Here is a 20,094-nt window from a genome sequence, read left to right on the forward strand (position 1 = left end):
TTTTTCATAATCGAAATTAATACATTTAACCAACATCGTACATGTCTTAAATGCTGCGCGCATTCGAGTTATGCTCTATGGGTCATCAGTACTGTTGTGCGTTCTCGTTAAGCTGTATTGCTATGGATCATCTTAGTGTGCTCTATTGGAATGAATTTGCATTATTTTTGCTCGTTCTCATTATGCTGTATTTTGTTCTCAGTGGTATATGTGATTTCACTCGCAAGAAAACATTTATACCGAAAATAACATTGTATTTAAAGCGAAAGTATCCCCTACTTGACTCAATAAAATAAAACAAATTTCAGCACGGTTTTAAAAGGGCAATAAAGAAATGATGGAAACGTGTTTATGTTCCTGTGATGTAAGGGTGGAGGTGTCCTGTAGTAAATGAGGGGATGGGGACTAAGGTAATTGAAGCAGACAGACAGACAGGCAGGCAGGAAGACAGACAGACAGGCAGGCAGACAGCTAGTTGGTGAGGGCCTGTTTGGTGGTTCGGAGAGCTCCTGATTACTTGCGAGATCTGACAACGGTGTGGTCCTGTGGATCACTGGAGGACACTCGGCCTGTGCATCAGGACCACAGGCTGCATTCACCGAAACCTGGATTACTGCCTGACCCAGTGTGACCTCGAGCTCCGTGTCTCCGGTCTTCTGGCGGCTGGGAGATTTAAGCAACCCTTGACTAAAGGGGGGTAATGTGCCGTATATGAGTGTGTTTTCTGGTTTTAATGAAATAAAGCTTTCATACTTATTCCTGTGGTGTTTGGTCTCTGACTTCCGTTTGCCTAATTGTTACATTCCATTTCCCATGTCTTTATCATAATGTTTTCTGTTGAAAAGTCTTAATTGTCATGTGTTTGGAATATAAACTCCTTTTAGAAATTTCATTATTCAACGCGAATGTATCCAAATATTCTTAAATAAGGAAGTGATTCGGTTCAGTGATTGGTCCATGACAATGTCGTCTTCCAAAATCCCGTTTGCGGCATAGCGAAGTGTCGTAAATCATCTCTTGGCCTGACACTTAAAGTGTAGTCCTAAACTGTGTCCCAGACACACTATACACTATGTGCACTTAAACTATGCACTATGCACTCAACCATCTAGTATATGAATTTCAGAATAGTATCGTCCCAAATGGAATACTGAACGGTTTAATAGTAACCGGAAGTATATCGGTTTCCTAGTCGAGCGCCAATGACGTAAATCGCACGCCAAAATGCGTGTGAATTAAAATGTACTTGTGCATTGATATTTAATGTAGTTTTCATATGTTTTGTTCAGCATAACTTTAGTCACCGTCAGATTGAAGAGTTATCAGTCTGCAGAAGAGTTTTGCTCGAGCAGTGGTCTGGTTGCCCCGCCTCACTTCTGCTACGTCAGCGAAACTGCGACTGTTGAGTGCGTGACGTGTCCACAGTTCCACACTTCATACTTTCGGTCGAAAAGTTCATCTTCCGAAAGCTCAAATTCTTCCAATTTCAATAATTCAAGCTTTTGGAGGTTAATAGATTTTTTTTTCTAATTTTATCTTATTTTAGTTATTTTTCATTCCGTAATTAGATGAGTGTATTTCTAAACGCAGTTTCTTTTTTTTGTTTGTGCTCTTGTTTTCCTTTAGAAATTTATTGTGAAATTTAAATGGCTTTTTATAATTGTATCTGAAGAATAATTTAAAATAAATAAGAGCATCTTCCGGGTATTTACAGTGCACTTCATTCTTGAGGATTTTCAATGTGAACGCACTTCACACACTATTTATTACGGTGGCCGCTGGGTGTCACTGCGCTGCAACAGAAGAAAACACATGCAAACACAAAAAAACACAAGCAAATTCAGAAAGCATTCGCGTTAGTTTGACGACACATGCCCTGCAAATACTCGAAACACAAACAAACACAGAAACGCGCTGCAAATTCTCGCAACACAAACAAACACAGAAACGCGCTGCAAATTCTCGCAACACAAACAAACACAGAAACGCGCTGCAAACTGCACACACGACAACGGAAGTGTTTCCGGGGGACCGCAAAAACTGATGCACCTGATTGGGACGCGCTTCACTTTGACTATTCAAATTCGTTAGTGGTGTTGTCAGCCACATTGAAGGTAGTTGCTTTATAACTTTATTTTAACTTTCTTAACGTACGTCCGTAGGATATTATTAGCCTGTCGATTTGAACAGTTTAACAAAAACTATGAGACGTAGTAATTGCTCGACTTACTTAAACAAGTGTCACGTTAAAAACATTTAATGGTTTAATGATTAATGATTAAAAATGTATTGTAGTCGACATAGTCAGTGTGGCTGACAACTCCACTAACGAATTTGAACAGTAAAAATGAAGCGCATGAAGTGCATCAGTTTTTGCGGTCCCCCGGAAACACTTCCGTTGTCGTGTGTGCAGTTTGCAGCGCGTTTCTGTGTTTGTTTGTGTTGCGAGAATTTGCAGCGCGTTTCTGTGTTTGTTTGTGTTGCGAAAACTTGCAGCGCGTTTCTGTGTTTGCTTGTGTTGCGAGTATTTGCAGGGCATGTGTCGTCAAACTAACGCGAATGCTTTCTGAATTTGCTTGTGTTTTTTTTTGTTTGCATGTGTTTTCTTCTGTTGCAGCGCATTGACACCCAGCGGCCACGGTAATTTATACTACAAAATGGCGCAGAATGAGGCATATGTGCGCGATTTGGGCCGCAGCTCTACACTTAAATTACGACGGAGCTGCTTTATAACCACTTTTTAAGCGCAATCATTTGTGCAGTCTTAAGTCAATTCTTAACAGTGTTCTTGTGAGAAATTCTCAGAAGCTTCATATACACGAGCCCTGATCTGCAAAGATGAGGTTTTTAAGAGCCCAGCAATGAGGAATGCCACATACATCACTTACGAATATTAAACATGTTTTTTTTGTGGCACGAGTGTAGTAACCATGTTTTTTGGCGCATTGATTATTTGGGGCAAAACCATGATTTTACTACAGTAACAATTGTTTAGTATGGTTTTACAAAAAACATTGTTTTCAAAACCATGGTTATTTTGTGATAACCATTGTTTTACTACAGTACAGTAGTAACCAACAGTAGTAAAACCATGTTCAATTATCGTAAGGGATACTTGAAGTTGAAACATAAAAATAATTTCTTGTTCGTAATGTGATTAAATTAACACTTTTCATTTGCATGCTTTCATATGTAACTTTCTAGTATGCAAATCAAGTTATTGAGAAAATTCTTTGGAATGGGCTTTCATTACAACACACCTGTCACACTTATCTCCTGCCTCTCTTCATATTATTAAATTCGCTTTCTTAGTTTAAAAGCGATCATTCAGAACGGAACGAATACGCAGGTCAGTAATTCTTTAAAGGGATTGCGAGGCATAGAGATTGATGTGCATGTAATATAAATATGAACGCGTTTTGTTGCAGTTAATTAGATATTGACTGTCTGTCACTCACAGGAATGACTGAAATCTATTTATGCGCCAGATTTTGAGAGAAAATGACAACGTGCAAAGAGATCGTGATCCTTTTTCTGGGATTGCTTTTTAAGGTTTGTTGATGTTTCCTTGATTACTTGAGAATTCAAAAAAGAAATCCTGTGTTTCACAATCATATTATAACACTGCATGTGTGCTTTTGTTTTGATAGGTTTCTGGGTCAGGTATTATGTTTTTGTTGTTGTTGTGCAGCATAAATAAAAGATATGATTTGACATTATAGTTGTTTAAAGGTTAGTCTTAGCAATCTCATTATACTGTATTTCAGGTGACTCCACGCAAATTTACTTTTTTGAGATCGAATTTGATTCATCGGTAGAAACAGATGTAAAGGGACTTATCTTAAATTCTTCAACCCTAATCTCTGCTAACCAGACGGTTTCAAACGCCAGCATTTCAACAGGTATTCATAAAAAAAGCACATGATTTGTTGTTTAGTATTTCAAAAATATTAGAAAATATCCATATATGTAAAATATAGGTTACTACATTTGATTATTACTGTGACTTTACTTAATGGATCAATTTGTAAGTTGCTTTGGACAAAAGCGTCTGCTAAATGTAAATGGATAACTGGTTAATTTACACAGTGGCAAGATTTCCAGGAGCCTTGTGGAATATAATAGTTCATGTTGGGTTAGTCAATGGTAAGTGAAGGACTGACAATGAGCTCATTTTTGAAAAATTATGTCACAGCTTTCAAAACCTGTGGCAGGTGCAAGAAATCCACTAGGAATGAAAAAAATATAAAAAAAAACAGAATTGAAAGGGAAATTACATACACCAATAATGAAAACAACCCCCCCAAAAGATTTGTTTAAAACATTAAAATAAAAAAACTTACAAATTACAATATTAATTATAAATATTTCCTAAAAAAAATATCAACTCCACTGTATGTTATTTTCATGTTGATATTGTGTTAATATAGCAAACTAATATCATTTTTGTCTATTTTATATTAAGCAAATTTGAATGAACTGCAATGTAAAAATAATGCGAAAATAAGGATAAATAAAAACTTATTTTGTGTGTAGTGTGTACGTGGAATGGAAACAAAAAACAGTGTTCATGTGAAGAAGGGTACATGTGGAGTTCAGATGCGTGCACCAAACATAAGTGCTGCAAAACTGAAAACTGCACAGTCACAGATACAGATACTGTCATGTGTCAGTCTAATGAATCAGGTAAAGTATTATTCTGTGTATTCATGTGTTGATCAATAAACATTCTGTGGTCACTAACCAAACACTCTTCTGTAGTGAGCATCAACGGATCGTCTACCATGAATTGGAACTACAATGACTTATTTGATTCAGACAACATAATAACTCCAAAGTATAAAAATATAACTAAAGATATAAGCAACCAGGTACAGATAACACACAAACACTGTAACACAGTTTAATGGTTAACAGAAAAACAGAAAAAACATGAACATGTCTCATTTCTTGTAGCTCAAAGGAAATTTCAGTGAACTGCCGTGGTTTGATTCTTTGGTTATCACAGGTTTCAGGTAATGATGGACACAAGAAAAATGTTTCTAAATGTAAAAATCATTTGTGTTCTTTTGACAAACATACTGTAAAACACTTGATATATGACTGAAGATGTGTGTTGTGTTTTAAAGATCAGGCAGTTTGATCGTGGACTATATGGTGCAGGTGCTCGGTCGCATTAACCTCACGCAACTTGAAAACATTGCCACTGGATTAGAAAAAACTCAACTAGTAACAAAAGGTAGCCTGCTTCTCATTTTATTTTTAAAGAATTAATTCGCCCAGAAATGAAAAGTCTGTTTACTGCTTTTGTTTGATGTCAATGAGAGTTTGAGAAAAATAAGTTGTTCAGTAATATTGATAGGACGATCTTTTCTTCTTTACTCCAAAGGACTCGTGACTATTACTGTACCTAAAGAACAACCTGTTGCTATTGGTTCAAGTCCAACGGTTACCTGTAAGAGAAAAGAGGACCTGGGAAGTTTGAAGTGGGTCTTGACGGACACACAGAATAAAAGTACAACGATCACTGATGGAGCAGAAGCTCAACTGAGAAGGAACAAGGACAATGACACATTCACAGACACTGTTCAGCTGCAGAGCATTTCAGGAAGCTGGAAAGGTAACATGTGCTTCACAGTGAAAATCTTTATGTACTATCTTATGTCAGACATGTGATTATAGCCTTGAATAGATTTACTGATCTCTCTCTCTCTCTCTCTCTCTCTCTCTCTCTCTCTCTCTCTCTGTCTCTCTCTCTCTGTCTCCCTCTCTCTCTCTCTCTCTCTCTCTCTCTCTCTCTCTCTCTCTCTGTCTCTCTCTCTCTGTCTCCCTCTCTCTCTCTCTCTCTCTCTCTCTCTTTCTCTCTCTCTCTCTCTCTCTTACTCTCTCTCTCTCTCTCTCTCTTACTCTCTCTCTCTCTCTCTCTCTCTCTCTCTTTCTCTCTTACTCTCTCTCTCTCTCTCTCTCTCTTACTCTCTCTCTCTCTCTCTCTCTGTCTCTCTCTCTCTCTCTGAAGGACTGTTTACATGCGAGTATACCAAAGCTCCCATAACGCACATTGCAACTGAAATGCTGGACATTGCACTTTTGCCAGACATACGTGCCAGTAGCACTCCCCAATTTCCTGACTGTACCGATACAACAAAACGGATACAGATTCGTTTTCAGTGTACCATTAAAGTCAGCACAGAAAATTACACTGTTAGCTGGGACAGCTCTGACTTCAGTGATCTCAGAAGTACATCATCAGGTGAGAATTGTTTTTGCTCTCACACTTCAGTGTAAACACAAGGAACAGCCAAAAAGATCTCTGTAGATGATACACTTTTGATCAACTTTTTATATTATTGCGTTCTCAAGTGACCCAAGGAGACTCCATCCATTACTATGCAAAAGCAACGGTTAACTGCGAAAAAAAGTTGACTAATGAACTGGCGAATGTCACATGCGTGTTCACAAACAATAGAGCCAAAGTCAATGGAAGCAAGAATAAGGAGGAAGGGGCTTTGACGATTCCCATCATTTACAGTAAGTTATGGTGTCTTTTTTTCCACATTTAAAGTCCCAGTGAAATTAAAAATGACAATTCTAAAGAAAGCACAAAAGCAGAAATACGTCACCTCCACTCGAAGCCCAAGCTGATATATGTCTCCTACTTCTGACCCTAACCCTGAAGTCATTTATGAAACGGCGCTTCTTTAATGTCACTAAATACTTGTAATGTTTTAATGCTACAAATGTTATTAAATACTTTACTGTTATTTAATGTTACTAATTCCAGACATTGCTTATAGGTTAGTATTTAAAAAGTAAACATTATAATAGTTAGCAGTGAACAATAAGTGAAACATTCAATAAATAAATTTTTATCAAAATGAAAAATGTGAACACAAATAATTTAGGAATTAAAAAAACAACCACAGTAAAATATTGAATAATTTCCACAAATTTAATTTGAATTGTTTTGACTAAAAAACAAACTATATTTACAAAACACATCAACTGCAAGTAACACACGCGCGCACACACACACATGTCCCTCATCACAGTAAAACACTGAATTATTTAAGAATTTACATGAGAAATTACGTGTGAAAACAGCCTTTATCATATGACATTTTAATGTTTTTTTTTAATCCTTTATTAAGATTTATGATTAATAACAGAAAGTCAAAATTAACATTCATCCTCCACAATCTGTAGTGTATTGTACATCATGAATTCTGACGTTTTAACCCTAACAATCAGTAAATAACCATCAATGAACGTGCTTCTCTTTCTTCTTTCCTTTTAAAGGCGAGTCACAGCAAACATGTTTTGGTTTATATCGCCACCTACGGTACCGGTGTGTAAAATATCATATTAAAAACCTGTATTTTAAAGAAATGCATCGACTAACATTGTGGAGACATCAATATTGATCCTAAAAAATATATAAATCCCTCGTGTTTATTCATCCTCTCTGCTTAATGTCACTGAAGCCATACGTGTTGTGATTGAATTCCACGTTAAGACAGCGTCAGTCTGCAAGTAGTGTAGAGATGCTGAGATAAAACTACCTGAGTTATAGTTTGAACATCTGAGATCTCAGCGACCCCATGTTGCTCCTTCTTTATTATTGAGAGGAGGTGACGTATGTCCTGTTGGAGAGAGAATCTCCACTCGGCCCATCGGCTGCAGACAGATTTGTCTCATTTAAATTAGGGTCAGTGACATATATTTGATATGGATGAATAAACAATACATGACTTTTATATTTTTCAACACAGGTCACTCAATAGTCTGTGACGCTGACAATCTTTGGCCTAAAACTAAAAGTTCTTACACGGCTGTTCTGGTTTGTGACTCTGGTGTTGGTGAGAACAGGAGAAACTGCACTGACGGTCAATGGGGAACTGCAATCTCTTATTGTGTGAATCTGGGCCTGTATGATATTCATAAAGATGTTGAGGTATCGTTTTATTTTAATCCATTTTCTCATTCTTCACTCCTGATGGAACGAGGTTAGTCATACATTCTCAATCTCTGTCTTTCATAAAGGAAATTGGTAAAGGATTGGGTTTTATTCGTGAAAACGCAGACCGTCTCATCTCTTCATTAAAAACAATCACAACAACCGACACGACTGTTAACTCCTTTGCAAATATAAACATATCTGTAGATATTCTGAAACAAATGAATCAAGTGTCTATAAATCAGTCGCATAAATGGAACGAAGCCTTCATGCCTGTGAGTATGTTTCATCTGTTGTGGGTGTTAAAGATATTTTATGAATTACAGAATCTTTATTTTATTTATGTCTTGTGTAAAACTCACTCCTTCATTCTTTCTTCCCACGTTCTTCATTTTCAACAAATGTATTGATTTTTTCCATTTCTTTTCAGAATTTTGTATCAACTATAAGCAATGTGTTGAATGACACTCAAGCCTGGAATCAAACACAAAATGCCAACAGTTTATCTGTAGATTATCTACACACTGTTGAGAACATGATAAAGAACTCAAACCTGTCCTCTGGGACACACAAAAGTGTGAACGTCCAGCTCAGGATCTGCAACTCCAGCAAATGTGATTCCTTCAATGTCAGCGTCAAGACCAAGCAGGACGTTGTAGTCGTTGCATTTAAGAATCTTGCAGATATTTTACCAAAAACCCTGAAAAATGAGACCTTTGATTCAGGAACCACCATCTTATCAGTGACCGCAGTAAACGGCATCAAGAGTGAGGCTCTGGAGATGAAATTTGATGGCATACAAAGGCGTCGCAACCATAAAATGTATTGTGTTTACTGGAATGATAATGAGAATGAGTGGTCCAGTGAGGGTTGTACGTGGGGTGGCGCGTTTAATCCGATGTTCTGTAACTGTACACACAACTCTGCTTCACCAGTGTTAATGTCCAAACATCCGGTAAACCTCCCGTATATGGAGGAACTGACTTACGCTTGTTTAGGAGTTTCCATCGTTTCTCTTGTGCTGTGTATACTGATCGAGTTTTTGGTTTGGGACACGGTTGTGAAATCAAACATCGCCAATTTCCGCCACATAGCCTTAGTGAACATCTCCGTTTGGTTGCTTCTTGCATATTGTGCGTTTTTAGGAACAGCAGAACCAAAGAAAACCAACTCAAGCTGGTGCTTGATACTGACCGTGGTGAAACATTATTGTTTCCTGGCCGTCTTCTTCTGGACATTGTGCTTGAGTTTTCTTCTTCTTCACCAGCTCATATTTATTTTCGAACAGCTACGGAAGAAGGTTTATTTGGCATTCTCAATCACTCTTGGTTACGTGTGTCCTTTAGTGTGCGTGGCAGTGACCTTTATTCATTTCGACAACGGTGCGGTTGGTAAATACTATTCGAATGAGGCTTGCTGGCTAACATATGAATCTGGGTTAAACGGGTCCATCTTTGCATTCATTTTTCCGGTTGGTACTATTGTGATTATAAATATGTTCACGTTGTGTGTGGTCATCATGAAAATCGTAACGCCTGCTGTGTCTGAGGCCAAAGCTCGAGATGAGAAGGCTGTTGTAAAGGGCATCATTAAGACCATAGTTTTCCTGAGCCCTATCCTTGGAATAACATGGATCTTTGGATTTCTTGTGTTCTTGCTGGATCTTACACAGAAGCCTTATGCCCAGATTGTGAATTATGCATTTACAATACTGAATTCACTGCAGGTGAGAGTTTAATACCAAAGATTTACTTCTTGACTTTCAACACGCTCCTGTATTCACGTTGGAAACTTTCACAACAAAAATATCTCTTTCTGTTATCACACAGGGCTTTTTTATTTTGCTAACAAACTGCTTTGGAGAGAAAAAGGTAACTCTGTCTTTTCTTTGCATAATATAAATGTTATCATTGTGTAACTTATCTTGGTTTGGGTTAGTTTGTCGACAAGAGTTTTATTAAACACTGAATTGTCTTTTTCCTGCTTCCAGTATGTAAACAGTCATGTTTAGTAATCTGAATAACGTGCCTAATTGCTTCCCCCTCCTAAGGTTCGAGAAGCACTTTTAAAGCGTTTCAGAGGCAAGGTTAGTATGTGCAAAGGCACATTTTACACATTTGTTCATCTTTATTGTAGCAAAGTGTATTCTTGACACAAATACATATAATAATACAAGCAAATCTTCTCATTGCTTCAGCCATTGGCGCATTCAAAAAGTGACCACTCCAGCAAAATGACATCAGTGGTAAAGAATAAATGATTGGACGGATTTTAAGGTACGTAACATTTTTGTGGAAATTTATATTTAGTGTTTTCATCCTATCACTCTAACATTTGTTCTTTACCCAGAATATGTTTTATCCGCACAAGGAAGACGTTTACGGGTTCAATTCTGTCCGATCTACCTTTATTCATACATAAATTACTTTGTACGCCTTTATCCTTAAGACTAAAACCACTATAAAACAGATTACAGTCATGGATGTACGTATCAGCTCTTGTTATATGAATACTAATGTATTCATGTGTTAATGTGTTAATGGGTTTTAAATTTCTGTCAGGGAGAGACGTTTTTCTTATTTGAAAGATATTTGCAATTTGTTAATGCTTCTTACTTTAAAAGACAATTTAAGTTGTAATATTATTGTTTAACATGTTTAATTGTTCAGATCTTTAGTGTGACTCCTTAACATCCATATATATCAAAATGAATCCCTTTAACATATAACGTTTGAAAAAATATATATAGTTTTTATATATTATTGTGCATGAGGTTTTAAAAATACACATATATTTTTAATTGTATAAACTAATATACTGAAATTCAGTTAACAAAAAATGTATATTCCCTTATGTGTTTTTAAAGTTTATAAAAGTATCCAAAAGCTTTTGACTGTCTATTTCTATCCAGATTCATTTGGCAACCCCACAAAAGTTTAGTGTTTTGTTTACACTTTCTATTCACTAACTAGCTTGCTTAATTCATGTAAAACCTTGTTTGTGATGATTCTTTGTATTTTGCTGCATTTTAGAACTGTTCCCTTTTTCAGAATAATAAAACAGTCTCAATTACTTATCAGCATTTTTACTTTCTCTTTCCTGTTGCCATTCCTCATCAGTGTCATCCAAAGACATCCTCTTTAACCTTGCCATCCGTCGATAGTTTCTGCTCTCAACCTCTGCCCTGAAAATGCAGAGACCACCAATTGATTCAATATTGTGGTTATTTTATTAATAAATACCATAGTAAAATGTAATAAACTACTAAAATAAAACCGTGGAGTCTAACGTCAAGAGTGTATGGTGACAAAATACATAAATCATACTTTTCAAGAAAACGAACACAATCTTCATGTCCATAAATTTCAGCAATCCTGATGGGTTTGTCCCCAGATGAATCCCCTTTGTCTATGGGGGCATGAAGAGAATGTAGCAGTCGCAGTACTGATAGTCTTCCAGACTCAGCAGCGAAGTGTGCAGGCGTCCACCCATTGTCCGTCCTCAAACATGCCCTTGCTCCATTCTCCATCAGTATCCTTACCACTTCTGTTTGGCCTTAAAGAACAGTAATGTATAGAATATATAAAGTAAAAAGAAAACCAAATTATATTATATTTTGCATGGTTTAAATTTTTTCCATTTACCCAACAATTTAGCGCAGGCACCTTAATGTAGAAAAAAGGGATGACTTAATAATAATGAAGAATAATTATATTTATGAGTTTAGGGTAAAATATGACGAGCACGTTTTCTTTGCAAGACACCCAACTGTGTAAAAGAAACTGTTCCCACTTCTAGTAATCTAGTAATGGTGGATATAGATTTTAAGATAAAATCAGCAATACATGCGGAATGTAAAAAACTAAAACAACTTTTCCAAGAATATTACTCGACCTGCCTTTGGATGCAGCCCAATGAAGCGCTGTCCTGTTATTCCAGTCTATGTCTCTATGATTGATTTCACACGATTTCTTTTTGACAATTTCCTCCACCAGATCATAATCCCCGACGGCTGCAGCCTGATGCAACTCCGTCATTTATGATAAGAAACATAAAACGACCTTAAACAGACTTTCAGTTTACCGTTGCTATGCGCTGCACGCTTCTTTGCTGTCTGCGTCATTGCGTCACAGCAACGCGCCTCCTGGGGTTAACACAATAAACCGGGAAATAACAACTCAAAATAGTTTCGCTGCCTACTATACGTTTTTATTGTAAAGTTCATTCACGTTACACGGGGCCCTTTATTTTAGTGTAAAATATCATTCAGACTGTGATGAGTTGAGAAGAAATGATGAGAGCTTTGTCACGTGGTAACAGTTACATTTCTCCGCGCAGGCCAATCACATTCGATTGTGACCACTGGATAGGACGTTTTCAAAAACAAACGCGACTGCGACCACTGTGTGTTCTGGAACAATCTGCAAAATTACTGAAAATAAACGAGTATATATAATCGTGTAGAAATAACTCAATATAACAAATAGCATGCAACAGTTATATACGGCTTTAGTAGTGTGAGCTCCACGCGCCCTCATTCATTTTAACAGGAAATATGGAAAAGATACGTTTTGTCGCGTTTGGTTAGAACGCGGTGTCAGTTTCATATCAAAATCAATGCAACCGCTGTTTTTACACATCCAACCAATTCGAGAATTTTTATGCAATATCCATAACTCAAATGTCACATCCATAACTCGGAAATCGCCCATATTTCATCTTTTCACTTATTGTCAGGATTTATACTCCTGCTTTGTGCTCTTATTTGACCCACCAAACTACAAGTTTAGAAAGCGCAAGATTTATTTTAATAGTTAGGCACAAATATAAAAGCAAAACAAAGCAAACTCAATGAAAATGTTTAACTCCAGAAAACATATTTTGATGCGGAGAATATTTATTTACAATGCACACAATTTATTTTGAAAGAAAAGGATGTATACCCTCAGAATTCAACTTTGACCCACAGAAATGCAAACAAGCTTCATGTTTAAAAATGTCAACTAACATGACGATTGACATAAAAACTTAAAACATTCCATTTCATCTTATCGCCTCGTTTGCGAGATGAGACATCAGCTTAGAACAAATATTCGTCAGTGGCACATATAAATACAAATTCTTCTCATGAAAAACTGTAAAGTACTAAACCTTCAAACTTCCCACCCCAGCAATAAATATGCTTAAAAAGCTGATCATTCTGGGATTCACTTGATTGAGTCGCAGTATTCTTCAGTGCCAAGCTTTGAATAGAAAGGGTAAAGAATAGTATAATTAGTATTTACTGTAGAAAAATAGTTACTGTAAAGAAAATCTACCATACCATGAGAAATGTTCGACTTTCTAAACCAGCTGCCCAGCTTCTGCTCCTGCTCATTGTTGCCAGGGCATCTGTGAACAAAAAACAAGCAGTAGTCTGTAATTAACCAAAAAAAAAAAAAGAACTCGTTTACAACCAAACCAGCAGAAGAAAAGTATCAAACACACCAACAATGCGAATATACACAAACCTATATCTTCGGTATCTTCTCTGCTTTCCTCTGTGTGTGACAACGCTTGCTTAACTGATCCAACAGGAACTCCGTCAACGGACTCAAAGATTCCTTTGTGGTTTTCTGAAAGTAAATCCATCCTTATAGGCCTGTTAGCAGTCGCGTCTTTACCATAGAGCACATCAGGCAAATCTGCATTTGCTCTTAACTCTTTACAATCACCATTAAGAGGAACACAATGAGTTTCACTCATCTGACTATCCACAGATGTTGATGCAACATTTTCAGATGAGATCTCAGTTGGATGTACATCTCGCCTAACAGAAGCTCTCCAAAAGTTTTTCATGAGCTCATTCACTATACTGCATTGCTGCACCTCAATTTTAACATAATATGGAGGGATGTTGGGGTCTACAGTGTTTTCAATACCATTGACAGTAACTTTCAGAGGTCTATCCACTAAAAGCTTGTGAAAATGATCGGCGGCACGATCGTCCCACGATCCTTCTGAAGGTGCAAATCCTTCCAGCTGACACAGAAATGCTTGAGGTGGAGTCTCCAATAACTTAGAGGGAAGTGCTTTCAAAGAACTTGCATGGATATCAGACTCATTTCCAAAGTCAATAAAAAGTACAGATACAGAGTTGTTGCATTTCTTAATAACTTGTGCGCGATACCACATCAGGTCATCAGGGAAACGAGCCCAACATGGGCTTCCAGGACCCAAGCGATCCATTTGAATTTGTTGCGTTTCTGTTGAGTTTCCATATTCTTGAGCTGCAAGGTAAATTTGGTCAAGTTGTCCAGAGTTTGCAAACTGGCACCAGAAATAATTCGGTCCAACAATACATGATGCGAAAGCTTCTACCATCTGTCCCAAAGACACATTTGGTTTCTTAAACGGCATCTGTTTTTCTTTCACAGGAATAAAAGATGACATTTGTTTGGAACAAATCAGTAACCCCTTCAGATCTGAATCATCCCATTTTTCACCCAACAATGAATCTGCCATGCTCCCATTGAGCGCCATTTCAACTTCCCAAGTGATCGTGTCTTCTTTAATAAACTTGCAAGAAAGTTTGTTCTCACCAGCCTGACCAAACATTTTTTTTAAGAGAAATGCCGCCTCCTCTCCCTTCTGGTTTTTGAATCGATCCTCAATGTTGGAGCTGCAACGAATGCTAAACCTTGGATAAGAAAGTAGCTGCTTATCAAGCCTGCAGATATTAGACCGAGAAACAATGGCTTCATTTCCAAAATCAATGAACTCCACCTGAATCAAGTCATTCTCTGTGGTACCCTTCACAACTGCACGATACCAGCAACCATCTTCAGGAAACACAGCCTTCACCAAACTCCCCTTCTGAACACTGCATTCGTGAATGACATCGGCCTCTGATATCCGAGAGGAATTTAATTGTTCATTAAGGGAAAACAAAGTATCCTCATCTTCGGCCAGCTGCACAAAAAAATTCCTCAGACTGGTGATATTCGAAATATAAACTTCAGACACCATACCTCTTTCTACCACACGAGAAGGAAGGCTTGTTGCTTGAGGTAAATGTTGTTTAAAAACCTTCTGTGCATTGACATCTTTTCTTTCGAACTGAATCAAATCAGCTTTGGCGATGTCATCTTTCTGGACACTTTCAATGGTTTTCGCTTTAGTGCCTTGACAGCAGAGTTGAGGTTTCAGATCACACCAATAATCTTTCATGAGATCATTAACCAGAAGCCCCTTACATTCAACCGCCACATTATACTGAGGACACTTTGGAAAATCAGAGGACATTACAGTGTTCTGAATAGTCACGTTTAAAGGCTCATCCACCAGAAGTTCATAAAATGTATCGGATGCAACGTCGCTCCACATGCCATGTGAAGACTTGAAACCTCCTAGCTGACAAAGAAATGCTTGAGGCGGCCTTTCCAGCAGCTCATGGGACAGGGACTTCACAAAGTTCAGGTCAATTTCTGACTCGTTTCCATAATCTATAAAAACAACAGATACTGCATTGGCTAGCTTGTGAATAACCTGTGCACGATACCACAGCTCATCCGAGAAGCGTGCAAGGCACAGTACACCTTGGAATAGCTGCTCTAGCAGAATTGGTTTCGTTTGAGTGACGTTTCCAACTTCTTGAGCAATCAAAGAGATTTTGTCAAGTTCTTCGGAGTTCTTGAACTGGCACCAGAAATAATTTGGCCCACAGATAGATGAAGCGTACGCTTCTACAGTTTGTCGTTCTTTTAAAGCTGGTTCTTTGAATGTTAGTGGTAAGATATGTTCATTTGTGAAGATCATTTGTGAGCCAGTTTGAAAACGGCTCACATCGAAGAATGGCCACTCCAACACAACACCCTGGTGTTCCAAACGGACCAGCCAAGCGGATCCGTCGTGGCGAATAAACCTGCAAAGAACTTTCTTCTTACCGTATTCACCTGCTGCCTTTTTGAAAGCCATTACCTCTTCCTTAGTCCAATCTCTTTTTCCTCCAGACATCTCACCCTCATGTGAGCAGTGAACGCTGAGCAAGGGCGTGTTCAGAAACCGCTTTTCGAGTTGCCTTATTTGAAGGGGCGTGAGTGTCGCCTCATTCCCAAAGTCAATATACTGTACGTGAACATTGTCTTCATCTTTGTTTTGAACAACAGCACGATACCAAGCCCCGTCAGAGGGATACTCTGCTTGCACAACGTCACCCGGCTGCAACACATGGAGGTCAACTTGTGCACTGCTTAACTGAGAACAATTCAGTTCATTCAGAATGGACAATATTTGATCCTCTTCACTCTTTAAATGCAAATAGAAATTCGATGGACTATTACAGTGTGAAAGATAAACTTCTGTAACATATCCTTCAGCTAAAGCCTTTGAGGGAAGATCTGTTAGTTTTGGATAATGACACATCATTTTATGTTGCTGTGAATCATTATGCCCCGTTGTGTCCCCAGACATGGGTGGGAAGTTACATTTTTGTTTTGTTTGAATAACTGGTTTAGTCTCTTTCCTACAGATCTTCTCATGTGCTTGCGTTGTAACACTTAAATGCTCTTTAAGTCTCTCCGACTCCATAACCTCTGAAAACACTTTGCAAGCGCCGATCTTATTTGCTTCTTGATTCAGCCATTTAGCCTGGTTCAATTTCTCTTTCATTTTCAAATTGAGATTTGTTTTCTCATCATGCATCTCCACTGACAGTTTGCCTAAAGGATTTTTTTTCATTACAGTGATTGAGAACATGCCATCTGTGGCGTAGTTTTCAAACCACTCATTGAGTTCCGATGACTGTGGTAATGTCACATTGAAAAGCTCAAACTCAACAGCCTGAATGGGAATAGATGCCACTGCACTGGCCTCTGGAGTTATAGGTAGAATTTCAGATTTGTCCAAAACCAACAGTTTGCCGTAATCGACAAAACGGACAAAAATTTGTGGATGTGTCGATTCTATTTGTCCCCTGTGCCAATGGCCATCAGGATATTTGGCAAAGCACATCATCTTTGGGGAAACTGAAAACGTTGTTCGAGTTTGCTTGCAGCACAGTTGTTCGATATCACTAGTCATCTTTCTAACAGTGTCAATATTTTGTGCAAAATGGCCATAGAACTGATTTACGCTTAATACAGAAGTTATCCAAACCTTTTCTTTAGTGCCTACATCAATTTGGGGTGGTGAAATTTCATAAGCATCCCTGTGTATCAGGAACCCTGACACAGCATCATTCAGGGACTCTTGTCTCTCTGAGGCTGTTGCGAAATCTTCACAGGGACCTGTTGAACAATTTGTGCACACAGGCAAACTTTCATTCAAAGATCTGTATGTTACTTTCTTCAATGTCTCAAGAGTCTGGTCAGCGTCACACATTCTCTCTGCTACAGACAAGCATTCCTCTTTGTGGCCAAAAACTTTGTTCACATTCACATTATCTTTCCCATAGAGCGTGATGTCGTAGACGCCTTCTCTGAGCTGCTCGAACTTTCCAATGAAGACTTGATCCAAGACAATAGATTTGAGAAAATCAATCTGATCGGTCCGCCATCCAATTCCTTTGTCGGCGATCCCATGCAGGGAGCATGCAAAGGTGACAACAGGCAACTGAAAGAACCTTGGAGACAAAGGTCTGATATTGCGGAGTTTAACAAAGTCTCCGATTCCATAATCGACATGAAAGACTTTGACGACATCAGAGACTATGCTTTCCTGATGGACAGAACGATGCCACCTGCCATCACTTCCTTTGGCTGCGCACGGGGACCCGTCAAAAAGTGGTTGTGACATCAGGGAAGGTAACAGGTCTTCATTGCATTTGTGCAGTTGATCGCTTAATTTCTTGAGCTCCTGTGAAAAGACATCCAATTTGCAGAAGATTGTCAATGGATGAACCACATGCGTTACAGTTACAATCTCAATTGTTCCAGCCAACAACTCTGGGTAAAAGTACTGATACAATGTTTCAGAGTCCACTGGGGGGTCCTCTGCACCGGGTATCAAGATATCTGTTCGTGTGGTGGCGTTTCGATTGGTTGAATGCAGTGAACTGGTTACAAGGCTTTTAAAATTGTCATCAGATATCTTTCTAGCAAATCCAAGCTCAATCATTTCTTTGGATACATTTGGAACATCAAGAATTAAGATTCTGTAAGGCATCATCACGTCCTGAACACATCCAGAGATGCTTTTACCACATAAAGATCTGATGAACTCTGAAGCGGCCTCAGACCATCCACTCTTTTCACAGAGAGGTGATGCATTGCCCAATACACAATGTTCTACAGTGGGTGGATGATCTAAAAGGTTGGGCGGACATTTTTCTAAAACATTCCCTGATGCCGAAAATATTTTACCTTGATCAATTAAGAATACGTTGTATTCATGTTCAGATTTTGAAAGTATTCTTGCTCTATGCCAGGTTTTATCATCATACATGTAACATACATCTCCAGGTTTGCCTTCAAAACTATCCTTCTTCGCAGTCTCAACATCAATCTCTTCTTTTATGTGCTGATATAATTCGGCAGTCTCTGGTACATCACTTAAATTTCCTCCAAATTCCACTAAAACATTGTGAGGCGTTAAGTTTACTCTTGTGACACGAAAGGTAACATCTGATCCAACATCGGGCAAACCAGGAACTGAATACATCTTGGAGCAGAATGTTTTCCAGAAAGTTGAAGAACAATCTAAAAAAAAAGAGCATTGCGTAAGAGCATTGTGTTAACAATGCAAGGTTGTGGGTTCAATCCCAGGGGATTGCAAATACCTACGTAAAATGTATAGGATAAAGCAATTTAAGTCGCTTTGGATAAAAGCATCTGTCAAATGCTCAACTCAACAGTATTTATATAGCGCTTTTTACAATTGTTATTGTTACAAAGCAGCTGTACATGAGAAACATTGAATACAAGAAAAACAACTAAAGGCATATACCTGTAAAAACAAGAAAAAGGTGAACAACAACAAAAACAGACATACAAATGCTCCACACACACACACACACAATATGCAAAAGCAGCTGCCTCTGCACAAGCTCAAAAGTGATTGCACAACAAGGCTAAATAAAAAATAAATAAACTTACGAATAAGGTAAATTATAGATTTAAGATTATCATTAACAATGTAATAGCATTTGAAGTGTTGTAGAAAAATCGTGTCAATGCCTAAATGTAAATGTAATGTCACTGTCCACACGTGTCATACAAAGCTGAGTTAATAATGGCAATTTGTGGAGTGCAAGACATTTCTTTAAGGCAGTCCCTGTATCAAACGGTTTATAAGGTCACCTTTTCTCATATATAAAAATACAGGGCAATACCAAAAATAATATCTAATACTAATTGTCTCTGGTGATTTATTAATTTATAAGTCGTATTGATAATCTTAAATTAGAAAATAAATATAAATATATATATACACACACGTATATGGGCTATATATACACACTTGTATTGAAACAAGTGTCTGATTATGTCAGAAATACGATGAATCTTATACTATAGTAGAGTGCACAACCATCCTCGCAAAATCTACTTTAACTTATCGTTGCGAGTAACAAATTGTTTCACAAACAAACTTTACTTACATCTCTTAAAATTCGGTTTACTTAACATACAGAACATCGTTTTATTTCTTTTCAAAGGATTCTGTCAGACATTGTGATTGACATGTTGTGGTGGTTAACAGAAGTCACTTATAGAGCTCTGGCGTCTCACCTCCTGCAGCTAGTTTACAATTACATCAACAATGGAGTCATACGGAGTACAACTAACTAACTACTAACTAACTAACTAAGTCAGGTAACTGGTGCGCTATTCTTATAGTAACGTTAAACTGCTCATAAATGACCCTTCGTGCTTTGAACATTACTCTTTGATCAATCAAAGCCCTGATTCAATGGTGTTTTTAAACTGAATAATCAATGGAAACTCACCAAATAAGCATGTTCCCCGTCCACTCCACTGACGCTATGGGTGGCCGTGACACTTATCGATTCATTCAAAATCGATTTCTTGTCAGAACAGTTCAAACAACCGCTGCCGTGTTTTTAACGAATCAGTTTCACGTCAATTAAACGCACGTCACTTACGTACAGGACGACAGGTGTTTCGTCAGGCGCTGCGTGGACCTATCGACGAAGAGCAGCAAAA

General features: G+C 37.9%; 3 protein-coding genes across 10 annotated transcripts; 1 reads left to right on the top strand and 2 right to left on the bottom strand.

The window, feature by feature from the left end:
• The first annotated feature begins 1,402 nt into the window (after positions 1-1,402).
• LOC130436401 (adhesion G protein-coupled receptor F5-like) lies at positions 1,403-10,442 on the top strand. 7 transcript variants are annotated; one of them, XM_056767018.1, is made up of 20 exons: positions 1,403-1,508; positions 3,205-3,349; positions 3,461-3,552; positions 3,651-3,663; positions 3,768-3,902; positions 4,090-4,146; positions 4,537-4,686; positions 4,762-4,871; positions 4,957-5,015; positions 5,130-5,239; positions 5,390-5,620; positions 6,017-6,250; positions 6,361-6,528; positions 7,770-7,951; positions 8,041-8,229; positions 8,385-9,680; positions 9,784-9,825; positions 10,005-10,040; positions 10,152-10,230; positions 10,304-10,442. In XM_056767018.1, the coding sequence occupies exons 3-19, from the start codon at positions 3,502-3,504 to the stop codon at positions 10,212-10,214; spliced, it is 3,126 nt and encodes a 1,041-aa protein (XP_056622996.1). In that variant the 5' UTR covers positions 1,403-1,508; positions 3,205-3,349; positions 3,461-3,501; the 3' UTR covers positions 10,215-10,230; positions 10,304-10,442. The 7 variants fall into 7 exon arrangements, with proteins under 7 accessions (XP_056622996.1, XP_056622995.1, XP_056622994.1 ...); XM_056767017.1 differs by lacking the exon at positions 1,403-1,508 and adding an exon at positions 1,863-2,843; XM_056767016.1 differs by lacking the exon at positions 1,403-1,508 and adding an exon at positions 1,863-2,640.
• Positions 10,443-10,997: 555 nt separating this feature from the next.
• LOC130436403 (ankyrin repeat domain-containing protein 66) lies at positions 10,998-12,089 on the bottom strand. The gene is made up of 3 exons (XM_056767024.1): positions 11,853-12,089; positions 11,281-11,509; positions 10,998-11,138 (listed from the first exon to the last, which is right to left on the bottom strand). The coding sequence occupies exons 1-3, from the start codon at positions 11,989-11,991 to the stop codon at positions 11,024-11,026; spliced, it is 483 nt and encodes a 160-aa protein (XP_056623002.1). The 5' UTR covers positions 11,992-12,089; the 3' UTR covers positions 10,998-11,023.
• A 650-nt stretch (positions 12,090-12,739) lies between these two features.
• LOC130436531 (tudor domain-containing 6) lies at positions 12,740-20,012 on the bottom strand. 2 transcript variants are annotated; one of them, XM_056767242.1, is made up of 5 exons: positions 19,878-20,012; positions 13,669-18,630; positions 13,465-13,569; positions 13,278-13,345; positions 12,740-13,197 (listed from the first exon to the last, which is right to left on the bottom strand). In XM_056767242.1, the coding sequence occupies exons 2-5, from the start codon at positions 18,590-18,592 to the stop codon at positions 13,162-13,164; spliced, it is 5,133 nt and encodes a 1,710-aa protein (XP_056623220.1). In that variant the 5' UTR covers positions 18,593-18,630; positions 19,878-20,012; the 3' UTR covers positions 12,740-13,161. The 2 variants fall into 2 exon arrangements, with proteins under 2 accessions (XP_056623220.1, XP_056623219.1); XM_056767241.1 differs by having other exon boundaries at positions 13,465-18,630; positions 19,878-20,011.
• Between the last annotated feature and the right edge of the window lie 82 nt (positions 20,013-20,094).

Source organism: Triplophysa dalaica, chromosome 15 (assembly GCF_015846415.1).
Source record: "Triplophysa dalaica isolate WHDGS20190420 chromosome 15, ASM1584641v1, whole genome shotgun sequence".
Taxonomy (NCBI): domain Eukaryota; kingdom Metazoa; phylum Chordata; class Actinopteri; order Cypriniformes; family Nemacheilidae; genus Triplophysa; species Triplophysa dalaica.

What these genes read in the sequence shown, in the direction of transcription:
- LOC130436531 (XM_056767241.1), bottom strand. Translation starts at nt 18,592, where the DNA reads ATGTATTCAGTTCCTGGTTTGCCCGATGTTGGATCAGATGTTACCTTT. An exon ending in AGAAGATACCGAAGATATAG is followed by an intron (nt 13,346 to 13,464) that starts GTTTGTGTATAT and finishes TTTTGTTCACAG; the next exon opens with ATGCCCTGGCAACAATGAGC. An exon ending in AAAGTCGAACATTTCTCATG is followed by an intron (nt 13,198 to 13,277) that starts GTATGGTAGATT and finishes TTCTATTCAAAG; the next exon opens with CTTGGCACTGAAGAATACTG.
- LOC130436403 (XM_056767024.1), bottom strand. Translation starts at nt 11,991, where the DNA reads ATGACGGAGTTGCATCAGGCTGCAGCCGTCGGGGATTATGATCTGGTG. An exon ending in TCATTGGGCTGCATCCAAAG is followed by an intron (nt 11,510 to 11,852) that starts GCAGGTCGAGTA and finishes CTGTTCTTTAAG; the next exon opens with GCCAAACAGAAGTGGTAAGG. An exon ending in TGTGTTCGTTTTCTTGAAAA is followed by an intron (nt 11,139 to 11,280) that starts GTATGATTTATG and finishes CTGCATTTTCAG; the next exon opens with GGCAGAGGTTGAGAGCAGAA.
- LOC130436401 (XM_056767018.1), top strand. Translation starts at nt 3,502, where the DNA reads ATGACAACGTGCAAAGAGATCGTGATCCTTTTTCTGGGATTGCTTTTT. An exon ending in AACTCAACTAGTAACAAAAG is followed by an intron (nt 5,240 to 5,389) that starts GTAGCCTGCTTC and finishes TTTACTCCAAAG; the next exon opens with GACTCGTGACTATTACTGTA. An exon ending in TAAAGCGTTTCAGAGGCAAG is followed by an intron (nt 10,041 to 10,151) that starts GTTAGTATGTGC and finishes TCATTGCTTCAG; the next exon opens with CCATTGGCGCATTCAAAAAG.